At 35.6% G+C, this 22,064-nt stretch overlaps 2 protein-coding genes across 6 annotated transcripts in view; one reads left to right on the top strand and one right to left on the bottom strand.

Moving 5' to 3' along the window:
• LOC124155720 (sideroflexin-2) overlaps positions 1 to 6,347 on the top strand; it is a 30,703-nt gene extending 24,356 nt beyond the window's left edge. For both annotated transcript variants that reach the window (XM_046529773.1, XM_046529774.1), the window contains exons 6-7: positions 1,432 to 1,530; positions 5,692 to 6,347. In XM_046529773.1, coding sequence (XP_046385729.1) covers positions 1,432 to 1,530; positions 5,692 to 5,928 — 336 coding nt within the window. In that variant the 3' untranslated portion in view covers positions 5,929 to 6,347. The remainder of the gene's footprint in view (positions 1 to 1,431; positions 1,531 to 5,691) is intronic.
• Positions 6,348 to 12,418: 6,071 nt separating this feature from the next.
• Positions 12,419 to 22,064, bottom strand: part of LOC124155719 (catenin alpha) — a 45,199-nt gene continuing 35,553 nt past the window's right edge. For all 4 annotated transcript variants that reach the window (XM_046529769.1, XM_046529772.1, XM_046529770.1 and 1 more), the window contains one exon: positions 12,419 to 13,451. In XM_046529769.1, coding sequence (XP_046385725.1) covers positions 13,287 to 13,451 — 165 coding nt within the window. In that variant the 3' untranslated portion in view covers positions 12,419 to 13,286. The remainder of the gene's footprint in view (positions 13,452 to 22,064) is intronic.

Raw genomic sequence — 22,064 nt, 5'->3', positions numbered from 1 at the left:
GGGGGGGGGGAGGAGTTGTTGGTCTCTATCGTCACCGGAGATGAAGCATGGGTGTTTCATTATATCCCCGAAACAAAACTCTTAGGTGGCAAACGCTTCAAGAGCGACGATGAAGTCCGAGCAGAGGTCGCACACTTCCTAAACAGGTTGGCAGGAGACTTCCTCAACTTAGGGATAAAAAAGCTGGACCACTGTCTATAAAAATGTGTCGAAGAAAATGGAGGCTACGTTGAACAATAGGCAAAAATATAAGCTTTTCAACGATGTGAAAATTAATATAAATAAACATAGTTTTGTATTTGTAAAAAATATGGGAACCTTACTTTTGGTACAATCCTCGTAGTTGAATTATTTAAATATGCACCGGGTCGGGACAACTATAACGGCTTTTTACCCAACTGTATACTCTAGATGATATAATCTATCAAATTCATAACTTTTCAATGCTATTCTTAGTGAGTGCAAATACTCCACTGTGGAAATTGAGAATGCGTAAGTATATCATTCAGCACTCATCTCTGTGCTCTAGAAATTTTCGAAAACTGATTAAATAGTGACCAAAGTGTCAGCATTAATCAAGCTTTGACAGGATGATCTGGGGTCTACTTTTCAAAGTCCCCTCAGGTTCAGCGTAAAATGCCTGAAGAGTTTTCATTTGAAGTTAATATTTTTTTTATTATTTAACACCATTTAACAACATTTTTTGTGGTTGATATTATTTGGGAAAGCTAAATGCCAATATCAGTCCTTGTCCTATTAATAACTTTTGAGCATCATCGTATATGCTGCTCTCAACAATCATAATGAAATGATAATATTGTAGTTCTATATGATTACTGGGAGGAAATTGTAGTAAGTATTGGTATATTCCTTAGGTTTCATGGCATGTAGTTGCATTAATGTTTCTTTATTAAAAAAACTGAAGTCTAAACTAAATTAACTCATTTTAGTGACACAGGTATCACAGCTCATACAATTTACATTGATAATGAGTACCTACCACTAAATTTTTATGATGATAAGAGGTAAAATTTAGGAAATTATTTTGGAAGTTGCCGCATTCCAGTCAGAGGCACTTAGAAATGCTGTTAAGCGCAAAATCTTGGAAGAAGAATCATTGCCTTGTCTTGACTTGGGTGTAATCCGTAATTCCTTGACTCTGTAGTGCTTTAACAGATCAAGTTTCCAAGGAATATCACCAAATGGATTTGTGGTGACATTTTAGGATGAGGGCAGCATTACACTTTCTTGTGCTCCTAACTGCAAAAGAGAACACCTTGGTTGCATCATCAATCAATGTATGCAGCCCAAGTTTTCTGAATCTTTGATGTGGCCAATAATTTTGTGTCTTTGGGAATTTGACCAATCAGACTTAAATCTCCATGTCCCTTGTTGTTTTTATTTTAATTTGATGTTAAATTCTTATTGTAGTTTGCTGCTGCAAAGGGCATTTCTCAAGTGGTGACTTCTAGAATTGCAATGGCTGCCCCGGGAATGACAATTTTACCTGTCATTATGGAAAAAATTGAGGTGAGTGGATCAACTTAGGGAAGAAATGTTTTATTTTTAGAATGGAAACCTCTAATTTTTCTGAACTCTTAAATTAACGGTTAAGTTCATGAGTCAAGATTAACCCTTATCTGGGCACCTCAAGTTTCTAACGTAACCGGGCAAGCAGGGCCCAATGGAACCTCCTTGTTCATTTTTTCTTTTTGCTCAAGTTGGCCAACCTGCTAGCATAAATATCATTGTTTTTTGTCAAATAGTGCAAATTTATACAATATCAATGATTTCAAAATATTTTTTAATGTTCATAAATGAAAATTTTACATGTTAATTAGTAACAAAAATTTGAAATCTAAAAAAATGATGATTCATCCTTCATAAAATTGATCTTTGGTGGAAATAATTTAAATATAGAATCAATTAACATAAGAGATAATTGAATATTATTTACTTATGAAACGAGACACTGTACAACATCAAAACTTATTGTTGGGGGAAAAACAAATTTTTATCAACGAGTCCAGGATAGGCTACCCCTCAAAGCTTTTTTCACGTTTGATTTACACGTTTTACGTCACTATGCTCATTGCACACCGATTGCTCACAGTTGTTACACATTTCTTTTTGTTCACAATGTTTTTACTATGGGCATATATATTTTGTTGCCCTATAATTTGATGAATGTCTTGCCTCAGAAATTCCTTCTTAAAAAATTCCTTAGCCTGTGTTCCAAGACAAACCCAAGTTGGATCGTCTTTCAATGTGAACCTCAACCAGAATCTCGGATGAACTTTGAATGAATAGTTTTCTTGAATAATGTTTACCAACATCAATTTAGATCAGTATTCATTCACACCACATACGCGCGCAACTCTACTCACATCCAAGTAACTCATGCAAAGCGCAAAAGGCCAACTATTTGTGCGTCTTTTACTCATGTGCGTATTTACCAAATGGTTTAGGAAATCGACTTCACCTTTTGGTACAGTTGTAGTGACTGATAATTTCAGGTTTAGCATTGACGTTTTCCATAATTTTATTATGATGCATGATTCATAGAAGAACTACCGGCCAACTTTTTATCTTGGGCAATGACGCAAACATACCATTTTTGGTGATACCAAACAATGAAGAAACGACTTTACCACTTTTATTGGCTTAAAAATTTCCTGGAATAATTCGTAAATACTTTCCTATAGTTCCAATATAACTCAGAAGGCTCTATGCAAACTTTATATCAGAGAAATTTTTGTCACTCGTTTCACTTCTGTTCGTATTCGTTGGTATAGTTTAGTGAGGTGCTGTACAACTCTTCGATCCAAACCAGGCAATGCTCTTTATGCCAATGTCATCTTCATTGGAACTCTCCTCTTCGATTGGCTGGTTATCCAAATCGTCGTCACCAGTTTCGTCAATGTTCAACAGTTTTTGTGTGCCATCTTGAGGCAAAAGCTTTTGTTTAGCCATGATCTAATAATTATAAAAAATATGTTATTTCATAGAATTTCTCTATAACTACGAATTACTTCCTTAGTACTCACCTATTAGAACTTACCTGGGCATGTGATGTCTTCGTGATGGAAACTTGTAAATATTTGCCATCACTCCGATGGCTGTGTTACTTTTACCCGAAGAGAATTGCATATTGAGGCGGTAGTTCCGTATAAAAGCCCATATTTTCGGAATCAGTTATGCGCAGCATCTTATATGCCTTCATCTACGTTGATCAGTAGCACTTTGCTAGAACTGTACTCTTTTTCATACATACCGTAGTTTATATGGGACAGAAGGATGGAAGATGTCCCCATCCTTCATTTATATATACAGATAATGATGTTTGTTCCGTATTGTTCATTCCTCTCCCATCTCACTCTCCTTCATCAGGATTTTCCAACCGTAATGCACCGGTGTCTCCCAGTGACCACTCAACTCTATATTCCCTTTTCACCTTCCCCGGTATCTGCCCCCATCTTACCACCCATGCTACATTGAATAATATTCTGCGTACATAACCTAGTTATTTTATTTACACTTATTACATTTTCCAACCTTGATAGCTAAAACAAACTTCGTGATTGAAGCTAACACAAACTGGATATATATGCTCGTAAGCATCCAAGTGCAGCGTGTTGCATAACTGGTGAAAACTCACCTCCTGCCATACACCACTGTGTTAGGGGGTTATTTAGATGTATGTGTGAACATTCCCAAATAATACTTGAAAAATGACAACATAATACCTTTTATATTAACCATCTAATGATGTGCAACTGATCGCATATGTGAAGGGTCCATCAGACCCAGGTTGCCCGGTTACGGTGGGAAAAGTTTAAATTTACCATAAACAAAAAAGTAAAAAAATTTTTTATTTAAAAATTTATTTTTCTTATTCCATTTGTCCGTATAAACAAAGTCACTGAAGTTCACAGCCCTGGGATATTTTGTTCCCATGTTATAACCTGTAATAAAGGCAGTAGGGCCCGTTGGACCCTCCTTGCCCGGATAAGGGTTAAAAGAATTCCTAGTCATTTAATCTTTATGCCTATTAACCAGAAGATTTATTATAGACAAGCAAAACCCAGCAGTTGCAGATATTGGGTATATTTCTTTATCTGTGTATATACGTGGTAAAAACCTTGGTTAAATAGTCGCATATGTATATTTATTACTCTGCTTATCATTATTTTTTTATAAATCTCTTATTTTCAGGAGGACTTTTAGATGAAAGCTCTCCTTCTACTTATGAATTGCTGATGTTGAAATGTTTTTTCTTTAGCTTTTTGTGCTTTATGAAATCAGCTAACAATTAATATTAATGATTGTTTTAGTCCTGCACAAATTAAAGCAGGATCGTAATAACTGATGAACATTTTCTGTGCATTAAAATCTTACAGTATGTAGTCCTAAGACCAAGTTTGGTGTTTAATGGTCTAGAATCAGTCTTGATGCAGTAATTCCATTTTCTGCTTTAAAAAGCTTTTTTACCCAAGATAAAAGGCTGGAGTTTATTATTGGGTGGCTGAATTGATGAGGTTTATGCAATAATTCTAAAGGCCTGGTTACATAGTATATTAAAATGTACAAGATAATATGAGAATGTCAGAATGAACATGAAAATTGACCACACCAATGTAACCACACCAAAATGTACGAATTTCTGAACAGAAAATAGAACCTGTTCTAATTTCGTTCAGACAATTGTGAAAATTGAACTCAAAACAGAGTCACCTGGTGGGAGACTAAGTAAAGGACACATTCAGAAAGGAAGGATTTGAAGGAAAGGCACTGAATATGTAAACTGCTAGGGTGAAAATCGGGATAGTATGAACCAGTGTACGTTGCTTTAATACAGTTCCGTAGGTAGTCCAATGAGGTGCAGGGGTCAACTCAGGATAGTTACGGGCCAAATGAAGCACAGGTCAAACTGATAGGGAAAAGTCCTGGAAAAAAATCGAGTGCACATAATTAAGGGAGCCTCCAACACAAGCAAGAGGACAACTGAATGTCTCATTTCCATTTCCTACCACCAGACAAATTCAATGTGTTTCTATGTAGCTTTCGTCTGCATCCTATAAGTTGATGGCTTTCCTGCATTTAAAGTGGTTTATATAATGCGTCCGAGGTTTAAATAATATGTAAAAATAAACGAAAATGCTTAATGTGCATTTAGAAATGTGTGAAAACTTGTCTTAAAAAAATGTGCCATGTAACTACCTATTTGTGGATCATGTCCCCGTTTATGTACAAGAATCTGTACAGGAAACCATTCACACAAATGTTCAGAGACTTGTACATTGTAATGTACGGTAAAATCAGGCCTTAAGAATGGAATCTATTGTTTCTATTAAGAGATGAGGTAGAGTTATTCAAATCAATTATCATCATTCAAATCAAATCTGATTGAAAATATTATTACATACATTTTAAAGTCACCAGCCGGTTAATTATCAATCTCGAGTGCATACTTGCTAATATTGTGAGAGATGAGGTGTTTTGTTCCCGCAATAAAGTAACGAATAATGGAAGTGAACTGGACTCAGAACTGACAAGTAGTAATAGATGGAGTGGACCCATCCTTATGTACTACATAAGCATGATGTGATAACTTTTTGAGTTTAAGTTTTTGGATAATGGTAGTAATCCTGATCTGTTCTGTATTTAAATTGCATTTCACTACATTTTCAGAGCCTACCTTGGATGCAGAGGGTGAAGCCTTTACATGCTCCACTCCAGGTTTTGGGTGCTGGTGCCTTCCTATTGGTCATGACTCCAGTAGCTTGTGCTATATTTCCCCAGCGGTGCAGTCTGTCATCCAAAACTTTGTCGCTTGTGGAGCCTGATCAATGGAGTAAAATTGAAGAAAAGTGTAGACTGTCGGGGGTGCCTGCTCCTAGTTATGTTTATTTTAACAAAGGTCTCTGAAGTCACATTCCAATGGTTATCAGACTTGCGTGGTTGAAGTACCTCTGGTACAGTAAAAGATGGTGTACTTATAATGGACTCCTGTAGGGTTTACTAGCCCTCATTTGCTCAATAATTTTGCATATTGAATAGGGGGTCATGAGTTCTATAGCCTTCACAGAAAGCAATACATTCAAATAGGAGTGAACAATTATGTGCCTCAAGTCATTTTGCCTTTCTTGCTTTAGCTGAAATGCCAAAGATGAAGACAATAATATTTCTTTTTTTAACTCTAGAAACCATGTGCCTTACCACTGTTTGGGGAAGAATTGGAAATGAATGATTCTCCCTTTTGGTTTGGCCTAATTGAGATTAACTGGATGTCAAGGGAGTCATAATTAGATCATGTGTAGAAGTGGTTAATAAAATATTGACTCGTATCAAGTTTTTTTAATTTGTTAAGCTTATTATTCTTATGTCAATGCCATTTTAGTCATCATCACTGATTAATTACCTAAGACTGCTTTGATGTGACTGTCCACTCATTTTTTGCTAGCTAATCCTATCATATCTATGCAGTATTCTCTTTCACATTGTTCATTGCCTGTTAGATGTATTCATATATCATCCAAAGCTTTCCTCTATTATACTTAGTGTCCATTAGTCCTAACTTCATACGATCATCATATTACATGACATGGCTGATAAAGTAGTTCCATATGGTTTTTTGAGGTTTATGTTAGGTTTCCCTCCCTTCCTTCTTAGGACTTCCTTGTTGCTCATATGGTGGGTTGATTTATTAGTAAAAAGCAAAATTGAGCAAAGTCTGGCACACCTTGAGCTAGAAGCTCATGGAAATTTTCTAAAATTGATAATTACAAAGAGAAAATGATATAAGCACTTTCATGGCACCATATTGTGTGGTGACATGTATCAGTTTCACCATGTTTTTCTTCACTGTGGCTATCACTCATTTGGTTAAATATAGGGGAAAGATTTTATTTAGCAGCCTCTTCCTCATTATGACAGAAAAAAGAATGCAATTAGTATGCCTAATATCTCTACATATTTTGAGTTAAATCCTACTTCTGATAAGCCCATCCAGAAATTCCAGTCTCCTTAGCAAGGATGTACATATATTCACCCCATTCAACACCTTCACCCCTCCAAATTGACAGGAAAATAACACCCAAGTAAGACCTTGGTCAGAAAGGACACCAAAATTATTTTTACTGGCTACATGTTTTCCCCTTACTCCTGTGAATGAAAGAAGCTTCCATGGATTCATAATGTTTTTACAGAGGTAAAAACCCTCTTACAGATACCAAATCTTGCAATGCAGCATTGCAGGATGAGGCAATACATCCAAAACCATACGAGCCTAGATTTTTCAAATCACAGCTTGACAATAAGCAAGGAAATGAAGTGGCTGACTAACGGGCATACAAGACTATTGGCAAGATACTTTTATCTCATTGAGCCTGCCAAGAAATTGGTGAAATGAAAATACATAAGGAAATGCTTCCATGAAAAGATACACAAAATAAAAATTTGAGGTAGACCTTTTCTTTTATAACTATGTACATATAACAATTATGAGCACAATTATTTTAAAAATGCCTTATTCTACCATGTATCTGATCAAATAACTTCACCCAACCAAGGATGTAAAGGCGGTTTCATACCATTAAATTCTTGTCAAATTCTGTTCCTTACTTTTTGAACAATCTTTATCGAATCTATATTACATCATGTCAATCTTCACAAATGTGGTCATCTTTTCTAGAATCAAATAAATTGGAATCATCTTTTCTAGAATAAAATATATTGTAAAACTACGAGAGCAGGGATATGGGTCAAAAGTTATTTAAATCATCACTATCACCTCTGCCTTTGCAAATTGGAATACATAGTTAAACTAGATTTTAAGGCTTCTGGAGATAGACTCTCTTGTAGGGACCAATTAATGAGGAATAAAAGGGGATCACTTAGCTGATCCCCTTTTATTCCTTTTAGAGTGCCAATGGGCAATATAGACCCTTGGTGCTTATAATAGCTTTTTGTTTTGACATTCTCTATGTAGGCATTCACTTTCCACATTTACGCCAACAGATCAGTGGCGGATAATTCAACATAATTAAGCAAAATTGTGGCGCAATAAAGGGATATAAAAGCATTATTAGTAGAAGTCCGTGAATTTCGCGAGACGTAATAACGCGAAATCGGTAAATAAAAACGAAATTTCGCGTTTTTTGCTATTTTCGGTGAATTAGTGAAAAAATCACATCTAATGAGTCATAATCTATTGAAGTCTAAATCTTCATTGCTTAACGCTGCTGAAGTTCATTCGATCTATCTCAATACGATTCCAAGGTCAATTGGTTTGTTTTGTCTCGCACATATTGAATTCGCGTAATATCGCGCACTGTAGTGATGTCTCTGCCGGAATTTGCCATTAAAATTAATCACGGCCTCTTTCCTTGTTTCACATTTATCAACCCTGAAATTCTCGGAAATGCATAGGATGACGTGCTTTCTCTCCTGAAGAATTATATATCCTGAATCAATGAAGTGCTGAAAGAAATTTCATGTTGCCGTGAAAGTGCGTCAATATAAGCTCACGCGACCGGCACGCGTCAATGCCGAGCAGTAATTCCGGTGACTCACCGTAACACTGTAAACAGCGTTATTGGATAACTTGTTGCAGGAAAAACTTACGTGTAGGTCTAACTTAACAATACTGTCGACTTGCCGCTGGCTAGGAACGGAAGGCCGCTTTCAGACGAGAAGACTTTCCACCGGGCGCCGTAAATGGCACGGCACACGGCGAGGCGAGCGAGTCGTCTTGTCTGAAAGCGGCCTGAATTTCACGCCGTCGTGCCGTGAACGGCGGCTGGTGAAAAGTCGTATCGTCAGAAAGCGGCCTCAATTTAGCACTGCCTGCATTTCATGCCGTAGATGGCGCACCGTCGTGCCGGTGGCCGTCGACAGCACTGTGCCATCAACGGCGCGATTCGTCTCGTTTGAAGACATCCACAAAGACCTATTGCTATTTGAAAGAACAAAGTGCTAGCAGTTGGGGGAAGGGAACGAAGGAACAGAAAGGATAGGAGGAGAAGGGGTGCTAATTATTAGCGGACGGATCTTTGGACATTCGGTGCTCTACTGAGCTTCAATGGAAAAAAAATCTCAATACACCCCTAGTTCAAGTTTATTTGTATCCAACTGTGTTTATTTATGCGAACTTCTTTCACGGCCTTTCTTGACCGACAGCTGTAATCAATACCAAGCGATTTTGTTGAACCTACCTTCCCTCGGCACCTAGGTGAGGGCTATCAAAAGGGAGCCCACGAAAAGAAAAATTTTGGTATATATACATTACTTATGGTTACACCATAGCTACCCTCGGTTTAAAAACACTGTCATGATTAGTCGTGATTTCCACTTGGGCTGTTTTTAATCACGGCTATAGCTTTATATATCAAACGAAGGAAAGGAATTTTAAAATGCCGAAAACCTAGTGTTACCATTCATGCCAGGGCAAATGAATTCAGCTCAGAAGGATTTTATGTGAAAGACAAAGAAATACTGTGTAAATTTTGGGATAAAACACTTGAATCTGAAAGACATGACACGTATTGTCTATTATCTATTGTGATACACATAAACGTGCGAAAGTAAGGGGACCCGCAAAATGACAGCTATCATTTGAACAGACAGTTACTCAGTCAAAGAAAGTGAAGGAGGCAAAAGAGGATTTTGTTGTCACTACTACAGAAGCAGTTTTCAATGCTGGAATAAGTGTAGAGAAACTTGATAATCCATAAATTCCAGAAAGGCTCTTGAAGTACATACATGAAGGGTAGTGGGGATTTGCCGTCTGCCGATCATATTCGCCTAGAATACATTCTGATTATAGAGAAAAAGAAGCAGGAAGAGCTTAAATATTGTGTTATCTAAAATAATACAATGAAACCAAAAACAAATTTCAGTACTATTCAATTTTTTCTCTAGTCTTCCCCACAAAGACAATCAAGTGAAGTGTTCACGGTGCACCTTTCTTGCTCGCTCTATAATATTAATGCTCGAAGCTTTTATATATGTACCTTGAACAATTTCCTTCATTTGGTTTTATCAGATGTTTTGTATTTTTCAAATAGTATTTAATGTTATTTAAAATGCAAATACAAAAATATAAGCGATAGTGAAATGTGTACCAAAAAACAATGAAATCCCTATAAATGTGCAAACATTTTAACATTATAGTAACACCACCAAGATTTTCTATAACACCGAAATCACATAGTTTTAAAACGAATGTTAGCAAAAAATAAAACCACTTTCCCGGATCTCTACCAATACATCTTCTTATATTAAAGATTTGCTATATTCGGGAATATGTATATCAACACTCTATTGCGTGATGCAGCAGTAAAGGAGTGTGTGTTTCATACACGGTGTTGGACCCCGAATTGTCTCAACAAAGGGAAGACGACCATAAACCGCCATATGAATTCGGAGGGCAAGAGCTAGGCAGTTGAAAATTATGTTTTCCATAGCATCACTTTACAAGCAGATGATGACCTCAAAGCCAAAAAGAGAATACATATTTCAAGTAATTATTTTGCAAGAAATTTACCTCTTCAGTCGCCAAAAATTCAAGAGAGAGCCACAAATGCTTAATTTCGCTTATGTGATAAGAACTATGTACAGTGCACTACCGATTATCCGGGCTAATGATGAGGAGAGATGGCACGAATAATCAGAGAGCACGGATAACTCGAACTTTCACTTAAATGTCAGGTAATGTTCACAATTTACATAAAACAAACAATAGATTAATTATTTATGCAGCTATTCTGTTATTTTAGGATGCTTCTCGGACTCATTGAGAGCGTTCTTTGCCAGTTTACGATCTTTTTAGTGGCGATAACATGGTTATACTTGCATTAATAATGCTCCATGTAAGGCCTGGTTTCGAAAACCACACATCAGTGGCTGTGTGATCACGGATACAGAAAATTGGTTTTCACGAATGCTTCAAAACCACCGCTCGGCGTCGGAAACTACACTATCAGGCACTACGCCACGCAGTCGCGCCTCGCACAAGATCCCCGGCTTGCAACTGCTGCGGGACGTGTATCTGTGATCACGGAGCGTGGTTGCGCATTGCAAGGCTTGGAAAACGGGAACACAATGCTCCCGTGAATGTAGCTAGCGCGCGATCGCATCCGATTTACAAAGGGGAATCTAACGGAAATATTATATCCGGTATATCCTAGCACTAATGCAGTAATTCTAATGATTTTGCGTCCGATTTTATTTTTTTCTGAAGATCGCGGAATATATTGATTGAGAGTATGCACGGATAATCTGCAACACGGATATACCACAGCCGGATAATTGGGAGTCTGCTGTATGTATGTATAGTCATTTCAGATCTATCTTTCATCAATTTAATTTCCATCAAGATATGTCCCTAGTAGATGCAATTTTTCTTAAGTTTAATTACACAGTTACATATTATTTACTTTTTTCAAAATGATATGTTATGATTGTGGAAGTTCTGGGATTAACGACATTCAACCGCATTCTTCTATTGATAAAATAAAACAAATAAGTTTGTTTTTATATATCTGCACATAATTAATCGTGCATATCATACACATAACTCCGAAGCTATTCTGCAGCACGACTATAAGAACAGGAGATTGAAGAAACAAGAAGTTTTGGGAAGGTTTTTTTGCAATGATTCCAAAAGAAACGTTCCAACGAACTTCTGGTTTTCGGTCATGTTAATTTTGTAATAACAAGAGTCAGCAGTAATGTTATATTATATCGCAGAGATTCAAAAAATCAGAGAAGGCTTAAGGTTTTGTATAGCAATATGTATATCATGGCTATAGCAACCAATTCAACATTGTAACACAAATACAATCATAGCAAAAGAAAGACAAAGTTAAGGATGAAGATGCAGCTTTATGAAAAATATCAATAACACAGGAAGAGAACTCCATGTCGCACCTTTGGAATACATGCTTGAAGAATGAGAGCTGGGTGGTATTTACAAAATAAAATTTAGCATCAAGTGTGAATTAGGTAAAATGCACTGGAGGTATTGAAGGGTTTATAGTGACAAAAATATTGGAAATTTTCAGGACCATGAACTTTAAATCAAAGATTCTCTTTATACCAAATCAATTTATTTAAAAATTTTACCTACAATTCATATTAAATTTGCTTTCCATAAAAAATATATAATAAAACTGATAAATAAAATAATACAGCGAATATAAATGAAACTAATTTCATCGACATCAATCAGCAACATGAAATAGGTACATTTTGTTTTTTAATTATAGAAATTTCATGAAAAAACCCATATTCATTTGATAAAGGGAAAAACTACACAACTCACCTGATTTCAGAAATACTTTTTAATTCTTTGGCACCCACATTCAAAATTTTGTAAACTGTAAATTTGTAAGTCACCCTATTTTTTATTTAAGACATTAGCCACTCCTGAACTCCATTAAAATTTAAAACGGTATGTTTTCTATCAAAGGGATGAAATGTCCCCTTGCAATAAAAATAATTCTGCGCTTGATTTTGGCATTATCTGTCAAGAAAATAACTTATATATCAATCGAAATCACATAGATTAGGAAGTTAATTTTCCTAGTTACACTCATCTGCCATAAAATGGAAGATAACATACCAATGACATCAACTTCTGATAATCAGCACATAAATTCAAATGTACGAAAGAAGAAACTGTTACATAACTAGAGCTTCTACTGCATAGGTGCAACATTGCACAGCAATTAACAGCTACCACCAGTTTTGATCTTTAGAAAAATTGCCCATAGGGTAGTTCAAAGGTATATTAAGTATAAAACGCATCTTGAAAATGATACAAGCAATTCAAGGTATCTATTTACTCATGAGAGTAAACAATAAAGTTACTGCCACTTATATAAAAATAGCAGAGCACATACACAAACTTTCTTCAAATATATAGGAAAACATTACAGCCAGCCACCACAGAATATAAGCATAGCAATTATATAATAATTGAAGATCAATACTGATGTAAGACAAATGTCAGGAAAATTGCAGAAAGACAATGCTCATCAGCAGGTGAGCCTTGCTGAAGACCTCTTTTTAATTAATTTTCAATGGTGTGAAGAATACCATCAGTCAAGAAGCCCTTAAAATTCTTTAACAATAATTTTTATCATTAAAGCAAAAATCAGGACATTAACTGTAGAGAAACTTTAATTAGAGTGGAACACCTGGCCAAGGTCAGCAATTTTTGGGTACTCTTCCCTCTTTGGTGAAAGCGAGCCAGTTGATGCCTCAGATGTAAATCCTTTGGTTTACACCGACTCGGCTGGGCTTTGGAATTCACTGAGTGCCTTGATTGGATTTTGCACTTTCTTTTGAGAGCCTTTGCGTACCTTGGCTCGCACCTCCTCAGGTTTTTCTGGTCTCACCAAAGGTTTCTTCTCTGGTGCTTTCATTTTCCATACCACAATGGGAGACTGCATAAAAAAAGAGAGATATGAAATAAAAGTTTGCAATTATATGTGAGGAACTATGTTAAGTAAGGTTCCCTACCTTCTTTTACCATGAAAGGGAAAATTTTTGTACGTAACTGAGGGAAAATTGACTAACCTTTTGGGCTTGCAAGCATATTCATCTAATTGTACGATAAGGAAGTACATATGTGAATCTAACTTTATTCTATGATTATAGTTGGTAAAATATTAAATGAACATGCAAAACAAGGGGAAATTTTTCCATGTGAAAAAGGATGAATTGCGACTGGCACTCCTACCAAAATGAGCATCCCATAGAAATTATATCATTAATGTAATAGAGAAAGCAATTAGACATAATGCCAACACGAATTGAAATTTAGAACAACTACTAGAGAACAAGACTTTGAAAAATGGGTTTCAGTAAATATTTATTCAATGATATAGGGGACTACTTAAATGGGTATTATTAGGAGAAATTTGAATACTTTATAATGACATACTCAAGATGGAAGACTTAAAGCACCATTGTAACACAGTGCCATTGTCTCTGAATCAATCGGCAAATCATGATACTTCCCTACCAGATTCAGCAATGTACAATGGCTAAAATAAATTTAAAATCAATTTAAAAATTCCCTCACAATATAAAATCAAAAGAAAAATCATGTCAAAACCACACCACACACCCATTGGAAGTACATATGATAATAATGCACTAATTCCACAGGGTAATTAGAGGAAAAGCTTTAGATGTTATTACATAAACCAAGATTATTTACACACAATAAACAAGCATTGATTGGCATCAGTGAAGCATAAGATCAAATGAATTTTTTTTAACTGCACTCAAAAGAGTTTGATAATACGTATCACTTCAAGTGCAAAAATTTTTTTGTTTTGTTTACCAAGAAGTCATGATGCCCGAAATTATAACAAAAAGTACATTAAATTCAAAACTTGTTAATGTAACACTAAAAACCTTCCAAAGATGAGTGCGAATATGGCAAGAATTCAGGCACTGAGTTAGTACTTGAACAAAATAATTGTGTTGGTACATGATTGCCTTTAATAAAGACAACAAATGCCAAACATTATCAATGAGAGGTCTGCATGATATCTGTGCAAGTTTAATTTCTCAACATGGGAGGATCTCTAACCCAAATACATATGATGAACCACGGCTTCGACAGAAACAAACATCAAATTCATAGGCTATCTACTATGTAAAACTTACATTATTTAGTTAGAAGGAAAATCAAACAAAGTTTATCAAACACATAAGGGTTTTCTGCAAATGATAACCATATACACCATTATGTTCCACTTTATAGGCTGAATATTTTTGTTATTGACTCTTAAATAATTCTAGGAAAATAGAGGGAATGTATCTGATAACAGCTTTAATCTCCACCAAGCTGATGATATCTGGTCCAGAACACTTATGCTCCACCACTAAGAGCTGAAATTATAGTCAGATAATCCTGCTATTTTCCCACGACAGTGACAGAGGCCAAAAAAACTACAAACATCCCTATAATTTTAAAATAGAATACAGCTATCACCTCCACAACACTTGGAAGAGAAAATTTGATCCCAAACCCCACATTATTAGTCAAAATGCAAACTCTCAGTCCAATCACAGATGAATGTCTTCACCAAGCTACCTATTAAATAGCTGCCAAAATACAGCACCAAGAACTTATATCGGAATATGCCGTGGTGAAACCCCAAAAAAAAGCCAAAATTGTCAATATCACGCTGACGCCTTCTTAACAGTGCACCACTTTCTCCCACAGGATGTTAAGATATGACTAGAATAGGGCATGATATCATTGAGTACAACAAAAAATTATTTGAAAAACTGATATACTAATAGGGAGTCTTCCAGACCCTCCAATAAGTAAGTGAAGCCAAACACTCTGGCTGATATCCAACGTCCACTCAAGAACCTTCATCACGACAAGATGAGGATACCAAAGTTCAGGAAAAAATATGTGTAAGCAAGGTTGTATTCCCAAGCTTACTCGGAGACCCACTCCATGATATCATGTAGCTGATCACTTGGATAAGATTGGTAATTTACTTCATTAAGTCACTCAGACTATGCATATATGTACAACCAGGTGAAAACAATTTCAGAGACATCTCCCAACAACTCAGTTCCAAAAGCCAATGTCTTAAGGGTATTTTACATCAATTTTATTAATAGTATTAGGTAGGAACTAAGTAGTAGACCCAAATACTCCAGGCTGATTAAGAATCAAAATACTTCCTTCAAGGTATGATACTTTTGAATCAACATAATGACCAAAATGTTTCTAAATTAGTAATATGTAATTATTAATAGGTAACCTGAATGGTCAAACACTCCATGAACGCAAATCATTAAGTGCTCTTATCATGTCTGACCTGATACAGAGCGATCAGATCCTCTACACCTTCCATCAGTTTTTTTTTTTTGCAACAAATATTTTAAAGATTGAATGATTCACACAACATCATATTATGATCAGTGAGGTAATAATTTTACCTTAATTAAAGAATATTACAACATATGTTTCACCAACAACTTCCAATATTATAAGTGTCGTAAGCAAATAATATGAAATGTCCTAAACCATACAGGAGCATAATGCAGTCAAATGTGAAAATGTAAGGTCCATTAGCAATGCTCAAATATAAATTCAGTCACCTTAAGTTATCTATTTTTGAATGCAGTGAAGTAAAAATTAGGTATGTACCTGTATTGGGTCTCGATTTGGTAATCAATTATGTTATTTGCGATAAAATAAAGTATTCAACCTATATCTACGTATCTGAGGAAGAATTAATTCACACTAGCACTCATTTCATAATAAATGCATAAACAAAATAACTTATGCAATTAAAATTTCATTTAAAATATTTGCTGAAATTGATGAGATACCTGTAATAATATTTGCCCAGAGAAAAATATTTTCACTAGCTAACATTGAACCAGTGAATACCAGTACAGATAGTTAATTTCCCATTTCAAGAGTACACTTTGTAAAATTAGCCAACAGCCCAAAATGGTGAATTACGCAAGAGAATTTCGATATACACTAGCCCAATGAAGTTTTGATACTACATACATCACTGCAATTTAACAAACCTCTGCAGATTCTTACTTCTACAAGATATATGTACCAAAATTAAATTATATTAATTTCAAATTGTAGGTATATGATAAAAACTCAAGTTTATGATGGACTGAAAGGACTGAGATGATTTTAAGGTGAATGAATTATCTACCAAACATTTCTATAAATGTAAATGTATCCATTAGGAATTTCTAGCATACAGGCAAAGAGTATTTGAAAAAAAGTGCAGTTCTCAGCTATGCAAAAAAACATATAAATGCCCTGAAAGTGTCCTCTATGTGCACTTCTATCAATATATATTGTATCAATTCAAACAGTGTAAATCAATTTCTTAAGGGAATCATAACTGGTAGACAAACCTGGTTCTACTCTAATAGGTGGCTAAGGAGTCCTAAGGCTTTCGAAAACAAGTAGCAATTCAAGACCATCCCATATTCATTGATATGAACAATAAATTGGCCAAGATAACTTTGAAAAATCGAGAGATACAACAAGCTTCCATGAAAATTGGCACAACATACCACAGTTAATATTAGACATATAGTCTCTTTACTATCGTGAAAATCTTAGACAGTTTAAGTAAACACAAACAAGATCTACCGTAGTTTAACTCTATTTAGGTCTTTTCCCAAGCAAAATAAATTTCCCATTTGAACTTCACAAAATTAACTATGCCTTTCCACAGAATTATTAGCAAATCTAAAAAAATAAGTAGAAGGCTTTATATTTTAATCAAAAAAGTAGTCATATGTTGCTGCATCTAAGGATATTTACATAGCTATTTTTCCAATTAAGCTCTCCTCCTAACTTTTTCATCATAGCTGTACCTCATTATAACTTTTAACATGGATTATTACAATTCGTAGGTTCCACTGAATACACAACATTAAATAGTCGCAACTATAAAAATGGGTATTTTCTATTAAATTCTATTTAAGAAATTATTCAACACAACCTCTTCCAACTCATTATCATTGACTTTCAAAATGGTAAAGAAGGCCTCACAAAACCTAGGAAAATTTTTACCATTTAGTCCATAAAGCATCCATTTTTAATTTCTACACCTAAAAACCCATAAGAAATGTTCTAAGTACAAATTATACTAGTCACTCAACTCTGAATAAATGGTAGTTTGAGGAACAAAATGTATATAACTATCAATTACACAAGGGCTACAAATTACATGTGAATTTTTTATAAAATTTTGTAGTAAAAATAAGAATTTTTTCCACAAAAAGATGTTACATTATTTCCCCTTGATAGTAATTAAAATGTAGAAAAAAATATACTTCCATAACTCTAAGCATTTATGCCCCGAGACCGAATGCATACTTAATTTAATTAGAAGAGGAGATAAACCATTATTTGATTACTCGCGCTTCTCACTAACCACAGAAGATTTTTTCAAAAGAGAATTTTCTGAGGCTGATTGGTAGTAATAACACCCTTTAAGTAGCTTCAAGTTCACTTTAAAAGCAAAGTTTGGAAGTTAGTGACCAGGCTAAACTCACATTCTATAAATTCAATTGAAAATGCAATCTCACTCTTTAAGACTTCCAACCAATAAAAAAAGTTATGTGAGAATATGACAGACATGTTTGAACCAATTTTCAACAGGCCTAAAATGACCAATTTTGTATAGAATGAGGGATGGTCTCAAATATTCTCTCACAGACTTCTTTAATGGGTGCCCAATAGGGCCACTACTGCCACACTAACATGTGCACATTCACAGTTCCACAGCATTGTCTTTCTCCAAGAACCAAGATTTGGGATGTAAAAATATGAAATTATAACAAAAAAACTCTTATTTTATATTCTTCACGATACTTGTGAATAAATTCCATTATGCCTCAATGATGAATCGTTTGACATATCTGAGGATGGATTACAAGTCATAACAATACACGGGCATTCTCAATTTCAAAGAATTTCAATTGAGAAAAAATAAAATCTTAAAAGTTTAATTGAGACAATTATCTTGGGTTTACAACGGGTGATGGGCTCTCTTCATGTCAAACTTTTGCAAAATGACTACTCCCACATTCTCAGATATAGGTTCTTAGACACAGAAATATGTATTGGTTTTCCACTCTCAATTTCAGCAATACTGAAGAATGAAAGACAAGTCTTTTTCACAACTGTCAGCAGGAATAAATCCTCTCCCTGCTCAGAAATCCAAGAAACCTTACCTATTGAAATAGGTGGCATCGAGACCATGCATTGAAACATTCTGACACCTAAGGACAGCCACCATCCTGGTGCTTAGAGAGGAGCGCTTATGGACAATGCAGGCAATTTGTCATTTTTACCTTCAATTCCAACCACTTCCTGCAGTGCTACATTGATGAAACTTGTTGCAGAGGTAGAAAATGGTCTTACTTTATTGTAAAATAGTCCTCATGACAAACTAAGAGGCCATTAATAAATTGAATAATAAAAATTAAAATAATAAATAATTTAATGCTAAAATAAAGATTTTCAAATTGAAGAGGCAAAAAAATCTGCCTCTTTAGTTTACAATGTTGAAACACTAGAGATATACATAGGCTAAATTGTTCAGCAAAATATTTTATGGAGGTGTTCCAAGACAAAGGGAACTAAATGGCAGCACACTGTTCTCCGGTAAACAATCTATCATGGCTACAATTATTTACAAACGAACAAAATGGAATATTTCTCGGGTTTCCCACCGGGTGTCGTATCGGGTTGTAGTTCCCAACGTTTCCATGACTAAGTCCGTCATCGTCATCAGGGGTTAATGTTGAGCCAAGTTTTTTCTCCGGTATTTATACTATATAACTACAACCCGATACGACACCCAGTGGGAAACCCGAGAAATATTCCTGCAGAGCATACGCCGGGAAAAACTCAGATTCTAGAACAAAATGGATTTCATTGTATTCTCAGTGTCCAAGAATGCTGTGAAAGATTTTACTGAGCAATATGACCAATGCATGATTAAATGTTCGAAACTTTACCTTTACAGGGAAAATAAGTTTCACAATTTCACCTTTTTCAATGGTCAACAATAAAATTTTGCTAAAGAAAAACTTTCAAATCACAAAAGATAAAGACAATTTACTATCAATGTGCCAAGTTTCATCAATGCAACACACCAGGACGTCGTTAAAATTGGAGACCAAAAATGACAATTGGTTCACTATACATAGTATCTTCTTTCCAGGCACCAAAACGGCAGCTCCCAAACGTTTTCAGAAACCTTATATTGATGGTCTTGAGTGTTATTATTTACCACCATTTAAGTTTCATCCGGGTCAATGCACAAAGCAAAATTTACTGCATCAACAAAAATCACAAGTAAACAAAATGGCAAGAAAGCACCATACTTGGTTACACATTGAACGAAGACATATGGGCTCCTCACCTCATTTGAGAAACACAAACAGCTTATATTAGTAAACAAAATCATTTTGCCACTATCCCAAACATTAGGGAGGACAATAAAAAAACTGGAAGCAAGCATTTTGTTAAAATTCAGGGAAGATTCAGTAAACAGCATTGAAATTATAGGTCTAGTCAATCTTTTCTTAGCAGCATGCTAGTATTTGAAAATATCACCTCCGCAATGCAGAACTGTGAATGCATATTAGCATAACGTGCATCTCTCACACAAGGCACAGCTCCCAACCCACCCTCCTCCACTAATGCCCACACCCAGCATAGTCACCCTGTGGAGCGCCCATTGCTGTATTTCACTGTGTTCCAGGCAACAGCATACTCGAGTGTGATACAATATGATGCTGACGATTAGAGGCACCCAATTTTTGTGAATCAATAAAATGCTGTCCAACTCAGCAATGTTTATTTCCCCAATTGAATCATTCCTTCACACCAGAAACACTATTCAATGAATGAATATGGTAGATTATCTGATCACCAGTCACCTCAATTAAGAAGTTTTCTCTAAATGGCCATTTCCCTCGGAACAGAATGACTTTCCCTATCATTCCCTCCTGAAATTAGCCCTCTTTAAGTAGCCACATTCCTACCCTGCCAGCAGTCACACCATGACAACATGTGGTGGCATATACCATGGTTTCTCAAAATTAAAGAAAATCCCAGGAAACATAGCAATTAATAGAAAATGAAGCATTAAACTTTCACCTCATCTTGCTATGCATCTGGAGGGTGAATGAATAGTAAGGATTGCAATGGAAAGACAGATGCAAACCCTCCGTAGCTCTACTACCCTAAGTGAGAACCATTTTTAACGTGGATGGGGAAATTTTTTTTCGATGATTGATCATTGGTTTACAGAATTTTAAGTCACCCCATCCATCCTTCCAAGCAATCTCTTGACCTCAAAAGAGGGAGAATTCAGGGATCAATTTTCCAAAAATCATCACCATGAAAATTCAAAGGAGTCGTTTAAAGACCCAAAATTAAAAGAAAAAGCGTAAATAAAAAATGGGTTGGCCAATTAACCCTTTCGCGCCGAATGCCTCACCTGTGCGGCACAGGTCGAAAAAAGTGACCGTCGCGGACACAATAGACCAACAGACGCGGTCGCCCCTCACGATCCGCCTTAGCGCGAGCCCAGTCCCACCTTCGGCCGCTCAGGTCGACCCTTTCCTATCCTCTCCACGCGGTCAACTACTGTTATTTGCAGTGTGTTTTCCAAAAAAATATTTGTAGCTTATTTTTGAAATTCAATGCTAGAAATGAATTCATCTTTTTTTGCTGACCACATGGAAATTTCAAACAAAATTCTAACGTTAATCTCAACGGAGTTATAGAACAACTAGTAAATACATTAAATCCGTCTAAATCAACGTTAGAACTTCGTTTAAAATTTCTGCGGGCTCAGAAAAAAACACAAAATTCATTTTGAATGTAAAAAAAATCGGTGCGAGGAACAAATATTTTCATACATTTTGCATTAACATTTTAGCCAGTTGACCGCGAACTCGTGCTAGGAAGGGGCTTTTAATCCTTCCAGGGTCTGGGACAGAGGCCGAGGAAAGGGATTGGCGCACCACTGAGTTGGGTCCAAAAATGGTTAGGGAGGGAACCACTGCCTTCAGTTGATGCGAAAACGCTTCGTACAAGGGAGTAAAGAAAACTTTCAAGAGACTCGTATTGAGGAAGAATTTCCCTGAACCAAGGTCCGGCACGAAAGGGTTAAAACTAAGTACCAACAGATTTCAAATATTTTTTTTTAAGTCATTTAAAATCCGACCTCATTGCTGAAATTTCAATTATAAAATTCAGTGTGACAATCCAAAATTTAGAAAAGTTGGTTTTTATAATTGATTGTACGATCTCCTATTTCAACCACCCACCTCTCCAAATGACCTCCCTTTTCTCTGGAACCAGCTGTGGCCACATTAGTGATGTTTCACTATAAATGCTTATACGTATTTTATTATATAAGTACTTAAGAGCATGATTTAAAAGAAGAAAGATTCATTTTATAACTTCTAAGCTAGTTTTCCTTCTATACTTCACCAAACCCACATTCATTAGA

The sequence above is a fragment of the Ischnura elegans genome, chromosome 3, assembly GCF_921293095.1.
Source record: "Ischnura elegans chromosome 3, ioIscEleg1.1, whole genome shotgun sequence".
NCBI lineage: Eukaryota > Metazoa > Arthropoda > Insecta > Odonata > Coenagrionidae > Ischnura > Ischnura elegans.
The sequence above is the reverse complement of the archived record's forward strand: the minus strand, read 5'-3'. Positions and strand labels throughout refer to the sequence as shown.